Source organism: Chelonoidis abingdonii, chromosome 24, assembly GCF_003597395.2.
Source record: "Chelonoidis abingdonii isolate Lonesome George chromosome 24, CheloAbing_2.0, whole genome shotgun sequence".
NCBI classification, from domain to species: Eukaryota; Metazoa; Chordata; order Testudines; family Testudinidae; genus Chelonoidis; species Chelonoidis abingdonii.
This window is the reverse complement of record NC_133792.1, coordinates 15,843,117-15,859,485: the sequence shown is the minus strand read 5'-3', so window position 1 is coordinate 15,859,485 and position 16,369 is coordinate 15,843,117. Positions and strand designations below refer to the sequence as shown.

General features: G+C 49.6%; 1 protein-coding gene across 3 annotated transcripts in view; it reads left to right on the top strand.

The window, feature by feature from the left end:
• UCK1 (uridine-cytidine kinase 1) overlaps positions 1-16,369 on the top strand; it is a 30,752-nt gene that overhangs the window by 9,958 nt on the left and 4,425 nt on the right. The window contains exons 1-7 of one of the 3 annotated variants that reach the window (XM_032797933.2): positions 2,923-3,052; positions 3,906-3,974; positions 12,500-12,659; positions 14,375-14,471; positions 14,701-14,843; positions 14,952-15,046; positions 16,256-16,304. In XM_032797933.2, coding sequence (XP_032653824.1) covers positions 2,954-3,052; positions 3,906-3,974; positions 12,500-12,659; positions 14,375-14,471; positions 14,701-14,843; positions 14,952-15,046; positions 16,256-16,304 — 712 coding nt within the window. In that variant the 5' untranslated portion in view covers positions 2,923-2,953. Of the gene's footprint in view, positions 1-2,909; positions 3,053-3,905; positions 3,975-12,499; positions 12,660-14,374; positions 14,472-14,700; positions 14,844-14,951; positions 15,047-16,255; positions 16,305-16,369 lie in introns of those variants that run through there. The other 2 variants (XM_032797934.2, XM_075060663.1) reach the window with 2 other exon arrangements.

Genomic DNA, 16,369 nt, shown 5'->3' with positions numbered 1-16,369 from the left:
CCTGGTCCAAGCCCACTGAAATCAACGGGAGCCTTTCAGTTGACGTCAGTGGGCTTTGGGTAAGGCCTTCAAGAAAAAAACAGTAAAAAAGGGAGAAAACTGAACAGCAAGCTCCCAAAACATGTCCCTTTCCCAGTCTTTGGGAGCTAAAAGCCAGAGCAGCTGCTGCTAAGAACCATTAGAAGCAGCAGTGAGCTGGCAAACTGGGGGGTGGTGCATAAAACAGGAGGAGAGAGTCTGGAAACCTTTACAAAGAAAATTACCTCAGTTAAGAAATTAGAAAGCCTGCTTCCCCTGCTGCAGGCTGCCCTGAACCTGCCCCTGAGGTATGTCTTCTAGAGCCCCACTCTGCCACCACATACTCAGGGAATTTGTTTTTTAAAAAACAAAAGAAAAGAAAATGTGAATTAACATTAATTCTCACTAGTTACACTTTTTGGAGACAAACAGGAGACTGGAAACTCTGTTTGGCCTTTGCTAAGTGCTTCTGAAAGCTGCAGCCAGACAGATTGGAAAAGGAATCTGCCAGCTTCTTTCAGAAATGAAATCCTCAACATAAAGGAGAGGCCATGCAGACTTTTTTAGGCTGAAAGTAAAACTGAACTGCTGCCAGGGAAATTGCTGTAGGCTTCTGACTTTTGTAACCTCCTTCCCCCCAAAGCAGGAAGAAAATAAGGGCTCTTGTCTACATCTGGAGAATTGCTGAAAATGTTTACAAGTGTAACTACAGCCCTCTTTAGATTAATGTAATTCACAACAGCGTCACTGCATTGATGCTCCCCCTTCATATCCATCTGTTGTCTCTTGTCTTAGATGGTAAGCTCTCTGGGGTAGGGACCTAGCACAGTGGGGTCCTGGTCCATAACGGGGGTTTCTAGGCACTATAGTATAGTATAGACCTGCTGCATTTGTATAAAGAGGGGCTTACACCAGTTATTTACTGGAAAATTAGTGGAGTTAGACCCTGCTTTGCATCAGAGCAGCCTGTGTGTCTTCAACCGGACTTTGTATCTGTGTACTACCTGGATTACCCATCTGATAGAGCCCCTTAACATACACCACTGTATTTTATTACTGCCAAATTTTCTACTATTGACCAGCCCACGGAAGGGAAAGTCAGCCAAAGAAAGAGAGTCAGGAAAAAATTCTACATTAGCATTTCTTTGTCAAAGTCGAAGTCTCATGCATTTTTTGAATGACAGATCCAAGGTGGCTGCCTTTTTTACACCATGTTGCGTTTGTTCTGCAATCTTTCATCCAAAGTGCAAAGCATTACGTGTGCTGAATAGCATTTTGGATGAAATATGCAATACACTTCTACCCCGATATAACGCGGTAAAGCAGCGCTCCAGGGGGGCAGGTCTGCACGCTCCGGCGGATCAAAGCAAGTTCGATAGAACGCTGTTTCACCTATAATGCAGTAAGATTTTTTGGCTCCTGAGGACAGCGTTCTGTCGGGGTAGAGGTGTATGTAAAAGTAGCTTGTTGTAATGAAAGAAAACAGTGCTGCTTTGCACTTAACACTTTTTGCTCTTACACATTGCCTCTTTCCAAGAGTTGACTTTAGTTATACTTAGCCCATTGTGAAATGTAGGCTATGCAAGTAGGACGTGTTATATAACAGTAGTGCATTGCACTTTTGTTATAGTGCATTGTGCTTGGATCTTGTGCTTTTGCTGAAAGTACAGAAGGGTGTCATCATAATTATTTGTGAGGAGGGTGAGTGGCAGTGTTAAAGGTACAGTCGTTTGCATAGGGAGTGAGTGGCATGATATATATGTGCAACCTTCAAGACCACTCCTGGGGGAGCTCCTAGCTGCTTCCATCTTTTAATATAATATACATGATGGAATCTCTTTCCCTGGTAAATCCAACAGGGATCCTTTGGTCTCTAAATGCTGGTGTACTGATTAGAGCTGGCCTGGGAAGCCCCTTCCCGTGAAAAATTTCACCTTTTTTAAAATGTTTTTTCTTGAATTGGGGTGAAAAGTCAAAAACACATCATTTTCTTGCAGGAAGAGATATATAGAAAAAATCCTTTTCAGGAGGATTGAAAAGGAATTTTCCAGCTTTCTAGCTGCCCCTGCTCCCTCTCAGTGAGAAACTGCAGTTGACAAGAGCCTTCCAGCCTATGTTCCCTAAGCTTTGCCTGTCTAGCTGCTGGAGCTGAGGGAGTAGTGTGACCACATGTCCCAATATTAGGGGCTTTGTCTTGCAGAAGAGCCTGTTACCCCTCGTTCTGATTGTTCACACTTGCTATCTGGTCACCCTAGGGCGGGAGGGGAGGCTGAGCACTGGGGAGTTGTCATTGTGATTTTCCTGACAGAAAATTAGGGTTGGGGTTTTTTGGCAAAATTGCAGGTTTCCCATGGAAAACGATTTTAGAAAAGGGGCAGTTTTCATCTGCAAAACCATTGCCCTGGCCTGCTCCCAGCCAGTTGCAGTGACGATCCACCCCCTCACCCCTGGTTTGTAACTCTCCCCGTTAACATGTCACCCCCACAGCCCAAGTCTCTCACTCCTCACACCCCTGTCCAGCTGGTCTCTTATCACAAAAAGAACAGGAGGACTTGTGGCACCTTAGAGACTAACAAATTTATTTCAGCGTGAGCTTTCGTGAGCTACAGCTCACTTCTTCAGGTGCATAGAATGGAATATCCGAAGAAGTGAGCTGTAGCTCACGGAAGCTCACGCTGAAATAAATGTGTTAGTCTCTCAGGTGCCACAAGTTCTCCTGTCCTTTTTGCGGATACAGACTAACAGGGCTGCTGGTCTGAAACCTCTGTTATCACAGGGGCTGCAGAGCCGAGTGCGCAGGCTCTAAACGCTGCAGATGCAGGGACTATAGCTCCCAGGCTGCCTCACGGCTGTCCGGCAGCTCTCCTAGGGGGAAGTGCTTCGCAGTGGCTGCTGGGAGTTGTAGTCCTCCTGAGGCAGTGGCGACTGGAGAGTAATGGCTTCGGTGGGCAGCAGCCTCGGCGGGGGAGAGGCCGAGCGACCGCACCCCAGGCCCTTCCTGATCGGGGTGAGCGGAGGCACCGCCAGCGGCAAGGTAGGAGCCGCCCCCGGGGCTGCGCCGGGCCAAGGGAGCTCATGGGTGAGATGAGTTTGGCCGGTCTCAGCTCCCCCCGGTCCGTACGGCGCTGCCGGGGGTGCTCGGCCTCCGCCCCGCAGAGCTCCCGGTGCGCCCCCCCCCGGTCCGTACGGCGCTGCCGGGGGGCGCCCTTAGGGGTGCTGGCCTCCCCACCCAGCGGGGTGCATGTCTAGGTGCTGGGGACACCTGTGGAGGTGAAGGCCCCTGAGTGGGTGGGTGTTTTGGGCTGTGTCTATAGGGAGCCCCACATCAGTTTGCAGCACGGTGGGTTCCTGTCTATGGAGCGGGTACCTCTGCTGTGATGATTTTGTGGGAGGAGGCTTTGGGTGCCATTTGTGTGTCTCGTTCCGGTTCCCAGACTCCCAAGTGAAAGGAGTTTGTTCGGTCTCGTCTCTGGTTGTGGATAGATCAGCCTCTCGAGGCAGCAGTGGAGAACCAGGCCTCCTGGGGTCTATCCCCAGCACCGTAACCAACTTGTGTGACTTTGGGCAAGTCACTTCACCCATCTCTGTTCCCCATCTGCCAGGTTAGTAGGATACTGAGCTACCTCGCTGGGAGACTGACCTGATAGTTGTAAAGTACATTTGCTCCAAAGTGGCATCAGTATTATTATTAGGGACCAGACCATCACACCTACTTCCCTTCACCATCTGAGTGATCCTGGCTAGCACAAATGGCTCAAGCTCCTGGGGCTCAAACACGTGGCAAAACATGGGACAAAGACTCAAAATGAGACATGAGAAAAGGGCAGGTGCTTTAAAGGACACAAGCTTCCGTACGTCAGCAGCAGTTTTCTTCTCCCTTGCCGCAGTTGCATGAGGCAACATTTCTGACGTCAGTGATTTACCATGATAAAAGTGAGCACACGCCAAACCTGGAGGTAAACAGGGATCTAAAATGAAGTGCAGTTCTCATAGCAAGACCAGCAAACTCCCAAGTGGGTTGGAACCAAAAGCCTTAGAGAAAGAGCCTCCCACATGCCCACCAATCTCTCACTCGGATTGCCTTTCCATGCGTAATCTTTATTTTGCAGTAACCTTGTCCTGGGAGAAGAGATGTTTGTTAGAGAGCCTGGGGGATGGTCTGTGTAAAAGGTAGAGGTTTGCCTAACAGGAGATGTGGAAGGAACCTGCACTTTGCTCTCAACACAAATATTGACCCAGCCCAATTCCAGAGCTGACCCCACTTTGACCTAGGAGATGGATGGATCTGAGGAAAACCCAGTGCTTTGTTTGGCCTCTGTGGGTATGACTACACTGCAGCTGGGAGCAACCTCCCAGCCTGGCTGGACAGATGCATGGTGGCTCATGCTAGCTGCCTGAGTCCAAGCCCCAACGATGGGGTCTGAGTTCAGGTCACTAGCTTGAGCTGCCATGTCCACACCGCTCTTGTTAGCACACTAGCATGAGCAGACCTAGCATGAGTCTGTGGCCCCAGGCTGAGAGACTTGCTGTCAGCTGCAGTTCAGCCCTACTCTGTGTGGTGCGCCCACTCTCAGAAAAATGGTGTTTTAGTTAGGGTATGATCCAATAATAAATGTTATGTCTGAGAACCCCTTTCAATGTACACAACCTATTCCAGGCACTTTTTTGTTGGGCTGTCAGCACCTGCTTTCTGCAGAGAAACTAAGTTGCCAAGGAGGGAATGTCAACTTCTTCTTCGAGTGCTTGCTCATATCCATTCCAGTTAGGTGTGCGCGCGCCGCATGCATGTTTGTTGGAAGATTTTTACCCTAGCAACACTCGGTGGGCCGGCAGGGCGCCCCCTGGAATGGCACCGCTAAGGTGCCGGATTTATACCCCTGCCGGCCCAACCGCCTCTCAGTTCCTTCTTACCGCCTGTGTTGGTCGTTGGAACAGTGGAGTGCGGCTTAGCTGATCTCCACCTCCCTAGCGATTCACTCGTTTATAATAGTTCTTGTGTATATAGTTTGATCTTCTATATTTCTAGTTAGTTTCTAGTTTTAGTAATTCGTTGTAGTAGTTATTGTATATAGTTAAAGGAGATCGGGGGTTAGCCCTTTCTCCTCACCCAGTACCGGGGCCCATGCCCGGCTCACTGGGCTTCAAACTGTGCTCGGCCTGTCATAGGCCGATGCCCACAGGAGACCCTCACGACTCCTGTTTGAAGTGCTTGGGCGAATTCCACCTTGCAGACGAATGCCGCATTTACAAAGCCTTCAAGCCCTGGACGAAAAAGGAACGGGACATTCGTCTAAAGCAACTCTTGATGGAGGTAGCTCTAACGTTTACTTCCATCTTCAGCACCGACTGCGGCACCGGGGACAAGTGCCTCATCCGCACCGGAGTGTGCGGCTACAGTGAAAGCTCCTCGACACCAGCCTTCACCGGCCCAAGCTCCTGCCCGGCACTGCTCTCTCTCCCCAAGGAGCAAGAAGCATAAGACTCCTGCGGCTCCTGTATCAACGCTGCAGTCAGAGCGTACAGCTAAATCGGACCGCCCGGCACCGTCAACTGCCGCGGCACCGAAGTCTTCTGCACCGTTGATTCCGGTCTCACAAGAGGCGTTGAGTCCAGTGCCTGTCAGCTCCCCAGCACACGCCGTGGTTGAGCTTATCGTGCCTTCCACGCCGGAGACGTTCTCTGCTGCAAGGGAGTTGATTGCCTTGACGGAGCCCGAGCGGCCTCAACCCCTGGCACCGCCGGTGCAGGTTGTTCAATCATTAGGCAAGCCTGCCATGGTGAGACCATCCTTGCCCGGTACTGCCGAATGTCGCCGGTCATGATCCAGGTCCCGCAGGCAGTCTTGGTCCCATCATCGATCTCAGTCCTGGCGCCACTCGCAGTCCCAGTACCGCTCTCCATCTAGGTACCGGTCATACTCGCGGCACCGGTCAAGATCCCGGTCGCCATCCCAATACTCTCGGCACCGGTCCAGGTCCCGGCACCGCTCACGGCACCGTATCTCTCGCAGGCGATCTCGGCAAAGAGATTCAAGGCACCAGTTGACCTCCCGGCACCGCGCTGGTCGCAGGTCCCGGTCTCACTCCCGGCACCGGTATGACTCCCGGTACCCTCCCTCGGTGCCGTGTGGAGAAGGATCGAATGGACGCAGAGACCTTGCCCAAACGGCCTCAGCTCCTCCGTGGCCCTCTCGTCATCCATCCGTCTCATCCCATGCGGACAGTGCTTCCTATGGGGATTCAGATAGTCATACCCATGGCCCGGACCAGGGACCTCATCAGTGGTCCTTTTGGACACCTTGGGCTTATCACCGGGGCCAAGAGGAACCCGCTGGCCCATCACACTCCGGTCCCTCAGAGCACCGCATGCCAGAGGCCACTGTTAGCAGACCTCCCCCGGCTGGTACGGAGGAAGCTCCTACCCACATACCGGACCCACACGATCTTCCAGCCCCAGAGGTCCCCCAGGATCAGGAGTCAGTACAAGACCCACTCGTCCCGGGGCTGTCATTCTCCTCTTCTCCGGATGAGGCAGTAGCGGGGACGTCATCATCGGGCCCAGCTCGATTTACCTCAGGTCACACCAGTACCTTCTGTGGCGTGTTGCCCAGAATATCAGCTTGCCAGTAGAGGAAGTTCCAGAGGTGGAAGACCCAGTGATAAGTATATTGTCAGCGGAGACACCAACTAGGGTGGCTCTCCCCTTCATCCGTTCGATCCAGGCTAGAGCAGACACCATCTGGCAATCCCCAGCATCTATCCCGCCCACAGCCAGAGGGGTCGAACGGAAATACATGGTGCCTTCCAAGGGGTATGAATGAATATGTGCACCCTCCTCCCTGTTCATTGGTTGTTCAGTCTGTCAATGAACGGGAACGCCACGGCCAACAAGCCCCTGCACCTAAATCAAGGGAGGCCAGGCAAATGGATTTGTTGGGACGGAAAATCTATTCCGCGGGAGGCCTTCAACCCAGGGTAGCAAACCAACAAGCCCTCCTGAGTAGGTACAACTACAACACGTGGGAGGCCGTAGGGAAGTTTACAGAGCTGGTCCTACAGGACTCCCGCCAGGAATTTACATCACTCCTGGAGGAGGGAAAGAGAGTAGCGCGGACCTCCCTACAGGCCTCACTGGATGCCACCGATTCGGCAGCTAGAACGGTCACCTCTGGAATAGCCATGCGCCGTATATCATGGCTGCAAGTGTCAGGACTGCCCCCTGGACTTCAACATACCATACAAGACTTACCATTTGATGGCCAGGGCCTGTTCTCACAAAAGACGGACCCTAGGCTTCAGAGTCTAAAAGACAACCACGTAAATTATGCGTTCGCTGGGAATGCATATGCCACAGACTCAAAGACGGTCCTTCCATTCTCAACCTCAGCGCCCTTACCCCCCGCCTAGGCCAAGGCAAGACTTTACCAGAAGGCGAGGTCGTACCAACTGCAGACATCAGTCTGGACCTCAAGGGGGTAACAAATTCCAGTCCCACCAAGCCAGCAGCGGGACCCAAATCAAACTTTTGAGGGTGCACCCAAGAGCAGTGTACCAATTGTCTCCCAGGATCCTTTTCAGTTCTACAACCGCTTTTCCCCGTTCCTCCCTGTGTGGTTCCAATTAACTTCGGATCTTTGGGTCCTATGCACGGTGGAGCTTGGATACCATCTTCAGTTTCTTTCACCCCCTCCCTCCCACTCCCCCTCCTCGTCCCTCTTCAGGGACCCCTCTCACGAGCAACTCCTCCTGCAGGAGGTTCGGAGGCTCCTTACAATCAGAGCTATAGAGCAGTTACCGGAGGAATTAAGGGGCAAGAAGTTTTATTCCCTTTATTTCCTAATCCCCAAGGTGAAAGGGGGCCTCCGGCCTATCCTAGACCTGCGAGGACTGAACAAATTGATGAAAAAGTTCAAGTTCCACATGGTATCCCTGGGAACCATCATTCCTTCCCTGGATCCCGGAGATTGGTACGCCGCTCTCAACATGAAGGACGCATATTTCCACATTGCAATTTACCCCCCGCACAGACGGTATCTACACTTTGTGGTGAATCATCAACATTATCAGTTTACGGTCCTTCCCTTTGGCCTCTCCTTGGCCCCTTGGGTATTCACGAAGTGTATGGCGGTAGTCGCCGCTTCCCTACTTCGTCGTCGAATACATGTCTTCCCATACCTCGACGACTGGATTATTCAAGGGACCTCCAAGGCACAAGTCACCTGTCATGTGACTATCATCAAGGACCTATTCATGCGTCTAGGCCTGATAATCAATTTAGAAAAGTCCACTCTGGTGCCGACACAGAGGATAGAGTTCATCGGAGCCATGCTGGACTCCAATCTTGCAACGGCCAGTTTGCCTCTGCCTCGTTTTCAGGCTATAGTCTCCCTTGTACAAAGACTTCAAAGCTTCCCAACAACCTCTGCCCGCACTTGCCTTGGCCTCCTCGGTCACATGGCTGCATGCACATTCGTCACAAAGCACGCCAGACTGCGCATGCATCCTCTTCAAACTTGGCTCACCTCAGCCTATCGTCTGGGCAGAGACGCCATAGACAGTATACTCACAATCCTGCCGAGCATTCTAGGCTCCCTCGACTGGTGGCAGACGCCATCCCTGGTGTGTGCAGGTCTGCCATTCCATCCACCGCAGCCCTCCATGTCCCTAACAACGGACACGTCATCTCTCGGCTGGGGTGCTCACCTAGGGCACCTTCGCACTCAAGGCCTTTGGTCGTCTCGGGAGTTGGCGTTACACATAAATGTCCGAGAACTGAGAGCAGTCTGACTGGTGTGCCGAGCATTCCAGCGTCATCTACAGGGCTGTTGTGTTGCAGTGTTCACAGACAATGCAACGGCCATGTGTTACATAAACAAACAGGGAGAGACATGGTCCTCCCCCCTTTGTCAGGAGGCCATCCAACTGTGGGACTTCTGCATAGCCCACTCAATAGACCTGGTAGCCTCCTTTCTCCCAGGAGTCCGGAACACTCTCGCAGGTCAGCTGAGCAGATCCTTCCTATCTCACGAGTGGTCCATCCGTCCGGACATTCTCCATTCTGTATTCCGGAAGTGGGGCTTTCCCCACATAGATCTCTTTGCCTCCAGAGAGAACAGGAAATGCCAGGTGTTCTGCTCCCTACAAGGTCACTCCCTGGGCTCCCTCTCGGACACGTTCCTAATTCCATGGAAAGGTCGCCTATTTTATGCCTTCCCACCATTTCCTCTCGTCCACAGAGTTCTACTCGAGCTCTGCAGGACAGAGCCCAGCTAATACTGATCGCTCCGGCATGACCGAGATAGCACTGATACACCCTGCTGCTCAACCTTTCTCTGGCAGACCTGATACCTCTGCCACTCTGCCTGGACCTCATAACGCAGGACTTCGGCAGGCTTCACCACCCGGACCTGCAGTCCCTCTATCTGACAGCATGGCTGTCTGGTTGAGCCAATCTGAGTTGCGTTGCTCACCTCAGTGCAACAGCTGCTGCTGGGAAGCAGAAAGCCTTTCACGTGGACGACGTATCTCGCCAAATAGAAGCGCTTCTCCCACTGGTGCGCCCAGCATGACTTTATCCCAGAAGGTGTATCTGTTCCCATTATCTTGGACTATTTATGGTCCCTCAAAGAGCAGGGCCTGGCGATCTCTTCTATAAGGGTGCATCTTGCAGCTATTTCCACCCTCCATCCTGGGGAAACTGGCAGTTCAATCTTCTCTCACCCCAAAGTTTCCAGATCCCTCAAAGGCTCGGAGCGGCTCTACCCTCAGGTCAAGCACCCAGCCCTTACCTGGGATTTAAACCTCGTATTAGCTAGGCTCATGGGTCCCCCCTTTGAGCCTCTAGCCACATGCTCGCTGCTGTACCTGTCCTGGAAGACAGCCTTCCTCGTCGCTATCTCCTCGGCTAGGCAAGTCTCAGAACTTCGAGCTTTAACTGTGGATCCTTCGTATACAGTATTCCACAAGGACAAGGTACAGCTACGACCGCACCTGGCATTCCTCCCTAAGGTGGTCTCTGCCTTCCACGTTAATCAAGACATCTTTCTACTAGTCCTTTTCCCGAAGCCGCACTCATTGCGTCGGGAACAACAGCTGCATACTCTGGATGTCTGCAGGGCTCTCGCTTTTTATATCAAGAGGACCAAACCCTTCCGACATTCGCCTCAGCTATTTATAGCTGTGGCAGAGCGCATGAAGGGCATGCCAATCTCTTCCCAACGGATTTCATCTTGGGTGACATCCTGTATCTGGGCATGCTATGACTTGGTTCACGTCCCAATTGGCCATCTCACCGCCCATTCTATTCGGGCTCAAGCCTCATCAGCCGCTTTCCTGGCCCATGTTCCCATCCAGGAAATATGTCGCATGGCTACCTGGTCTTCCATCCACACCTTTGCATCACACTAAGCACTGGTCCAGCAGTCCAGAGACGATGCCGCCTTTGGCTCAGCGGTCTTATATTCCGCAACGTCTTGCTCGGACCCCACCGCCTAGGTAAGGCTTGGGAATCACCTAACTGGAATGGATATGAGCAACATATCTTGAAGAACAACAGTTACAAAGGTGAATAACCATCTTTTCAGTGGGGAGGCAGAATGATCTAGTGGTTGGAGTAAGGGCCTTGGAAGCTAGAAACAACCACTTTGCAGATAGTTCTCTGAACACATTGGCTCGAGGTGCAGCGGCAGTCAAAAAAAAGCTAGCAGAATGTTAGGGACCATGAGGAAAGGGCTAGAAAATATCGTATTGCCTTTATAAATCCGTGGTATGCCCACACCTTGAATACTGTGTGCAGTTCTGTCTGCCCCATCTCAAAAAAAGATATATAATTGGAAAACGCACAGAGAAGGGCAACAAAAATGATTAAGGGTGTGGCATAGCTTCCATACCAGGCAAGATTAAAAGACTCGGCCTGTTCAGCTTGGAAAAGAGACGGTTAAGAGGGGGTATGATAGAGGTCTAATAAATTATGAATGGTGGAGAGAAAGTGAATAGGGAAGTGTTATTTACCACTTCACATAACAGAGGAATCAGGAGTTATCCAATTAAACTAATAGGTAGCAGGTTTAAAACAAATGTAAGGAAGTACTTCTTTACACAGTGCAATCAATCTGTGGAACTTGTTGCCAAGGGATGTTGTACAAGCCAAAAGTATAACTGGGTTCAGAAAAGAATTAGATAAGTTCATGGCAGGTAGATTCATCAACAGCTATTAGCCCAAATGGTGAAGGACACAACCTCATGCTGTGGGTGTCCCTAAACCTCTGATTGCTAGAATCTGGGATTGGACAATGGGCTGGATCATTGCTCTGTGTGCACTTCTGAAGCACCTGGCACTGGCTACTGTCAGAAGCTGGGCTACTGGGCTAGATGGACCACTGGTCTGTGGCCATTCCTGTGTTCTTAAACTGAACCTTGGTTCTAGTCCATGTTCTGTTCCTGGTTACTTAATCTCTCTGTGCCTCAGGTTTGCCATTTGTAAAATGGGAATATCTCATAAACCTCCTAGCCTTCAGGTAGGCAGATGTGATGAACAAATGTTTGTACAGCATTTCTGGAGAGAAGGTGCTCTGGCATTACAAAGTAGCCTTGTGTATCAGATCATAGAATCATAGATTATTAGGGACCTCAGGAGGTCATCTAGTCCAACCCCCTGCTCAAAGGAGGACCAATCCCTAAATGGCCCTCTCAAGGATTGAACTCTCAACCCTGGGTTTAACAGGCCAATGCTCAAAGCATGGAGCTATCCCTCCCCACTATACCTAGGAAACCTGGAATACTAGTGATAGGCAATTTAGCCTCCAGGGGAGGGATAGCTCAGTGGTTTGAGCATTGGCCTGCTAAACCCAGGGTTGTGAGTTCAATCTTTGAGGGGGCCACTTGGGGCAAAATCAGTACTTGGTCCTGCTAGTGAAGGCAGGAAGCTGGACTTGATAACCTTTCAGGGGCCCTTCTAGCTCTATGAGATAGTATATATTTTTCTCTCTCTCTCTCTATACCAAAACTGAGCATTCCCAGCACAGTGAGTAGTAGGGTTGAAATTAGATTTGTGAACAGAACCTTCCTTGAGATGGTTGCCATGGCTCTGCTCACCTAAAACTGTATCTTAGGGCAGTTCCACTCCATAATCTCTGTGCCCCCATGAATGCATTCTTCTGTCCCATGTCCCCAACTGCTTCTTGCAGCAGGTTGTATCCATACCTCCCCTCTTTAAAGCTCACTACAGCCTGGTGGATGGGTTTTGAATTAGGCAGGAGAGCAGGTATAATGAAGTGCTTAAAACACAGGAGTGGGTTCTGTCCCTGGCTCTGACATGTGTTGCAGGGGCTACTTAACCTCTGCCTTGTTTTGTCCACTATAAAATAAGGATGATCATTACCCACCACCTCCCAGGACTGCTGTGAAGTTGAATGTTGGTGAAGCCCTGATAGAAAATGCTGCAGAGGGTGGTTGTTTGTGACTGACTGCTTGTTGTTCCTCAGTCCACAGTATGTGAGAAAATTATGGAGCTCCTGGGACAAAATGAGGTGGATCATCACCAACGAAAGCTTGTCATTCTGAGCCAGGACAGGTTCTACAAGGTCCTCACTGCAGACCAGAAAGCCAAGGCATTGAAGGGACAGTACAACTTTGATCACCCAGGTAAAGTTTTGAAGAGCTCCCCACCCCACTTCATGTTTGCCTTTGGGGAAGGGCGGGAAGGAGGAAGTGTGTATGGGGAAGGACATTGATAGAAGACTGTCATGGAAGGACAAAATAGCTACTGCTCTTAGCTATGACTAAATACCTCAAAGCTCCTCACTGTGAACACCATAGTGGGTGTGCACGGTGCTTTGCATGCAAATAAAAAGACCAGTCCCTGCCTCTGTGCCCTTACAGTCTCATCAATCATCGCCTTCTGTTCTGCCACAGCTCTGTAAGTGCTGTTTGGTCTTTCCAGTGTGGTAGCACCAGGAATCAGTGCTTCCCGCAACCTATTGCAAGACATTTGCTGTGCTGGGAGGGAGCCAGTTCTAAAGGAAAGTGTTTCCTCTGGGCACATTAGTTGTAAGAGCCAGCAGAAACTGATGCTTCATTTAAGCATAATGAGAAGACCCCCTCCCACCTATTCCAGTGGGAAATCCCAGTGTTCCTAAGGGGTGGCCTTCCTGCGGCTCTGATGAGAGGAGGGTTCAGTGCATAGAGCACAGCACTAGGATGCAAAAGATCCAGGGCCTGTCCCTAGCTCTATCACTGCCTTTCTGGGTGACTTTGGGCAAGTTACTACTCTCTTATTATTACTGTAGCACTTCCCAGTCCCTGTCCCGAAGGGTTTACATGCTTCAGGCATCTGAAACGAGACATAAGTAAGTCTGACTTGGTGCACGGTTTAATTATTGTTTGTAAAGGGCTTTGAACAGACACAATGGGAAGTATTGAACACCCCCAAATCTGGGTATTTGGGTTCCTGTACCTCAGCCCCACCAAAGTGAAAGGCAGGGAGAACTGCAGTAGCAGTTAATAGGGAAGAAAGAACAAAATTAATTAATTTCTAACTGAGTTCTTAGAAAACCTGTACACTATCCTCATGCTGTGGTTGGTGGGTGTTGTTGCTGGAGCGAGATGCCATCATACTGTTGCTTTGCAGTGGGAGTTAGTCTAATACTGTAGGTCTGCGGAACATTAATGCTCACATGATGCTTGATCACCTCCCGGTTTCCAGCTGCTAAAATGCATTAAAAGAAGCTAAAAACGCATCAGATACTTTCCTAATATAGATCTTTTCTATGTAAGCAACAGCTGTCCTTGCCCTAGCGATGTCACATGATTGCAAATGGGAGACATTCCCTGCAGTAGTGGGAAGGACACCTGCTGTAGGTTAAGCAGCACGGCTCACTCTTTTCAAACACAGGACAAATGTATAAAGCTTTCTACACTGTAAATCTGTTTTGGTTTATGTTAACTTAACATTTTTTGAATTAGCTAGAAATAAAATGCAAAAAATGTAAGATTTGGCTTTTCTTGGTCCTTTCCCTTCCTGATCTGTGGTTGCCACGTCCATCTGTAAACTACCAGGCAGTCTAGATGGCAGCTTTCATGTCTGTTTGGATTAGTCCTCATGTCTGTGTTTAAGACACTTTGTACCTGGATGCAGTGATTACAGTGGGGTTATGCTACAATTTTCCTTTAACATTACTTAGAGGTTGGATTGCTGTAGCTAGAAAAAAATAAGCCAGGAATACCCCCCCTTCTTGGGTCTGGTAATGTCAAGACAGAGGAATGTTAGTAGACTGAAATCCTTCAGTATGAGAAAAGACTGGCAATATTTTGGTCATAACAGCATCTGGGCCTTGTCTCTTTATTCCTTCATTTTGCAGGTGCTTTTGATAATGATTTGATGCACACAACCCTGAAAAATATTGTGGAGGGAAAAACTGTAGAGGTGCCGACCTATGATTTTGTAACCCATTCCAGGTAAGTCTCAGTTTGTAACATCTTCCACACTGTGCTTGACAGAGTCAGTGTGAGCTGCCCTGTCTCCCTGGCCCACCCTAGCTGAATGTGTGTGGTCTTGTTACAGAGGGCTGGAGGGCGCAAGAAGAGGTGGGACTGGATTAGCCGTGGTTAATGGAATGGAACTGCATGTTAGCATTCCGGGTTGAAAGCCACTTTGTTTGAGACTTTGTGCATATACCCTTGGCAGGTTACCAGAGACAACGGTGGTCTATCCTGCAGACGTGGTGCTCTTTGAGGGGATCCTGGTATTCTATAACCAAGATATTCGGGACATGTTCCACCTCCGACTCTTCGTTGACACAGACTCTGATGTCCGGCTGTCCCGCAGAGGTAATACCCTGGGCTTCTGCTCCATTATCGGCCACCTGCTTGCCTTGTGGCAATCGTCTCTATGTATACAATAAAACTCAGTACCCCTTGTTTTTCCCCCTGCCCCAGTTCTTCGAGATACGAAGCGCGGGAGGGACCTAGAGCAGATCCTGACTCAGTACACAACCTTCGTCAAACCTGCCTTTGAGGAGTTCTGCTTGCCGGTACCAAGCTTTTCTTGTTTAAAATCAGCCACGTTTTAAGGGACTGGAGAGGCAGTGGAGGCTGAGTGATGGTTATTTATACTGTAGCTGAAGAAGTGGGACTAAGGCCCTCTGATTGATAGAAACCACCCTAATCATAGCTGTTTGGAGCAAAATGTAATGTTTAGTGAAGATCCTATTGTTCAGGTTTAATCTTTGCATTGAATAAAATTCCCAGTAGCTTAACCCTTGGCAGTTAGCTATTGTTCGTCCTAGATATTAAAGAAACTATTGAGACATCCGGCCTGTCTCCCTTTCATTGCAGACAACACAACAATTTGGCTTAGCTAAGTTCGGCTCAGATGTGAGGTCCTACCGAGCATCCCATGAATTGGAGTGTTGGAACCTTCCCAAAGCGTTTATACATCTTTGTAACACAGGGGCTATGCTGAGCGACTCAGTGGGAATGGTTTAGGAGATAAAAACATGTCTAGTGCACCTGGGATGTCCATCTCTCGTCCCTGCTTCTCACCAGCGGTGCCTTGTCACGGTTGTTTTCCAGGATGCAGTGGGTATTTATAGTGCTATCTGAATGGTTTCTTTTCTCACTGATTACTGCCATGGATATTCTGGCTGACATGCCCAGCCTTTCACCTATCTAACAGAGTGGCAGTTGACTTGGAACACTGCACTATGACCTAGGGGCAATGCTTCCCTTCCCTCCTGCATGTAATTGTACAGGAGAGGAGGCGGCTGCCAGTTTGGTGACCATGTAAATAAATTAACTTGTTAGTGCTTGCAGAATGCAAACAATTTTTACTTCAGCATAGACCTCCTGCTAGAGTGGTCTTTAACTTAAATCCTGTAAGTGCAGTAGCAAGATCAGCATCCCTACTAGGAATTGCCTTTTTATAAAAAGCAGAGGGCTTGGAAGAATCAGTTCAGCGCACAAACAGATTTACAAGGAGCTTGTGGTGTTCTGACTGGAGCCAATTCTAACTGGATTGACCTGCTTTTGTTGCAGTGATTCAGGCTCTGCTGAAAAAAAGAGTAACAGCAGCTTCAGGTCACTGTAGTAGTATGAGAGGCGAGAAATATCTTGAGTGCTTTTAGTATAGAGGCAACTGTCCTGTCACAGCTACAGAATTCGGGAACATTCAGTTGACCAAACAGACTTTTAGATACTACAATAGTGAAAAGCCAAGCCCTACTGTTGTTTCTGATTTGCAGACAAAGAAGTATGCTGATGTGATTATTCCTCGTGGAGTCGACAATATGGGTAAGGGCTGTTTGTTTACTGCTTTAATTGAACTCTGCACATGAGGTCAGATCCCCAAATTCTCC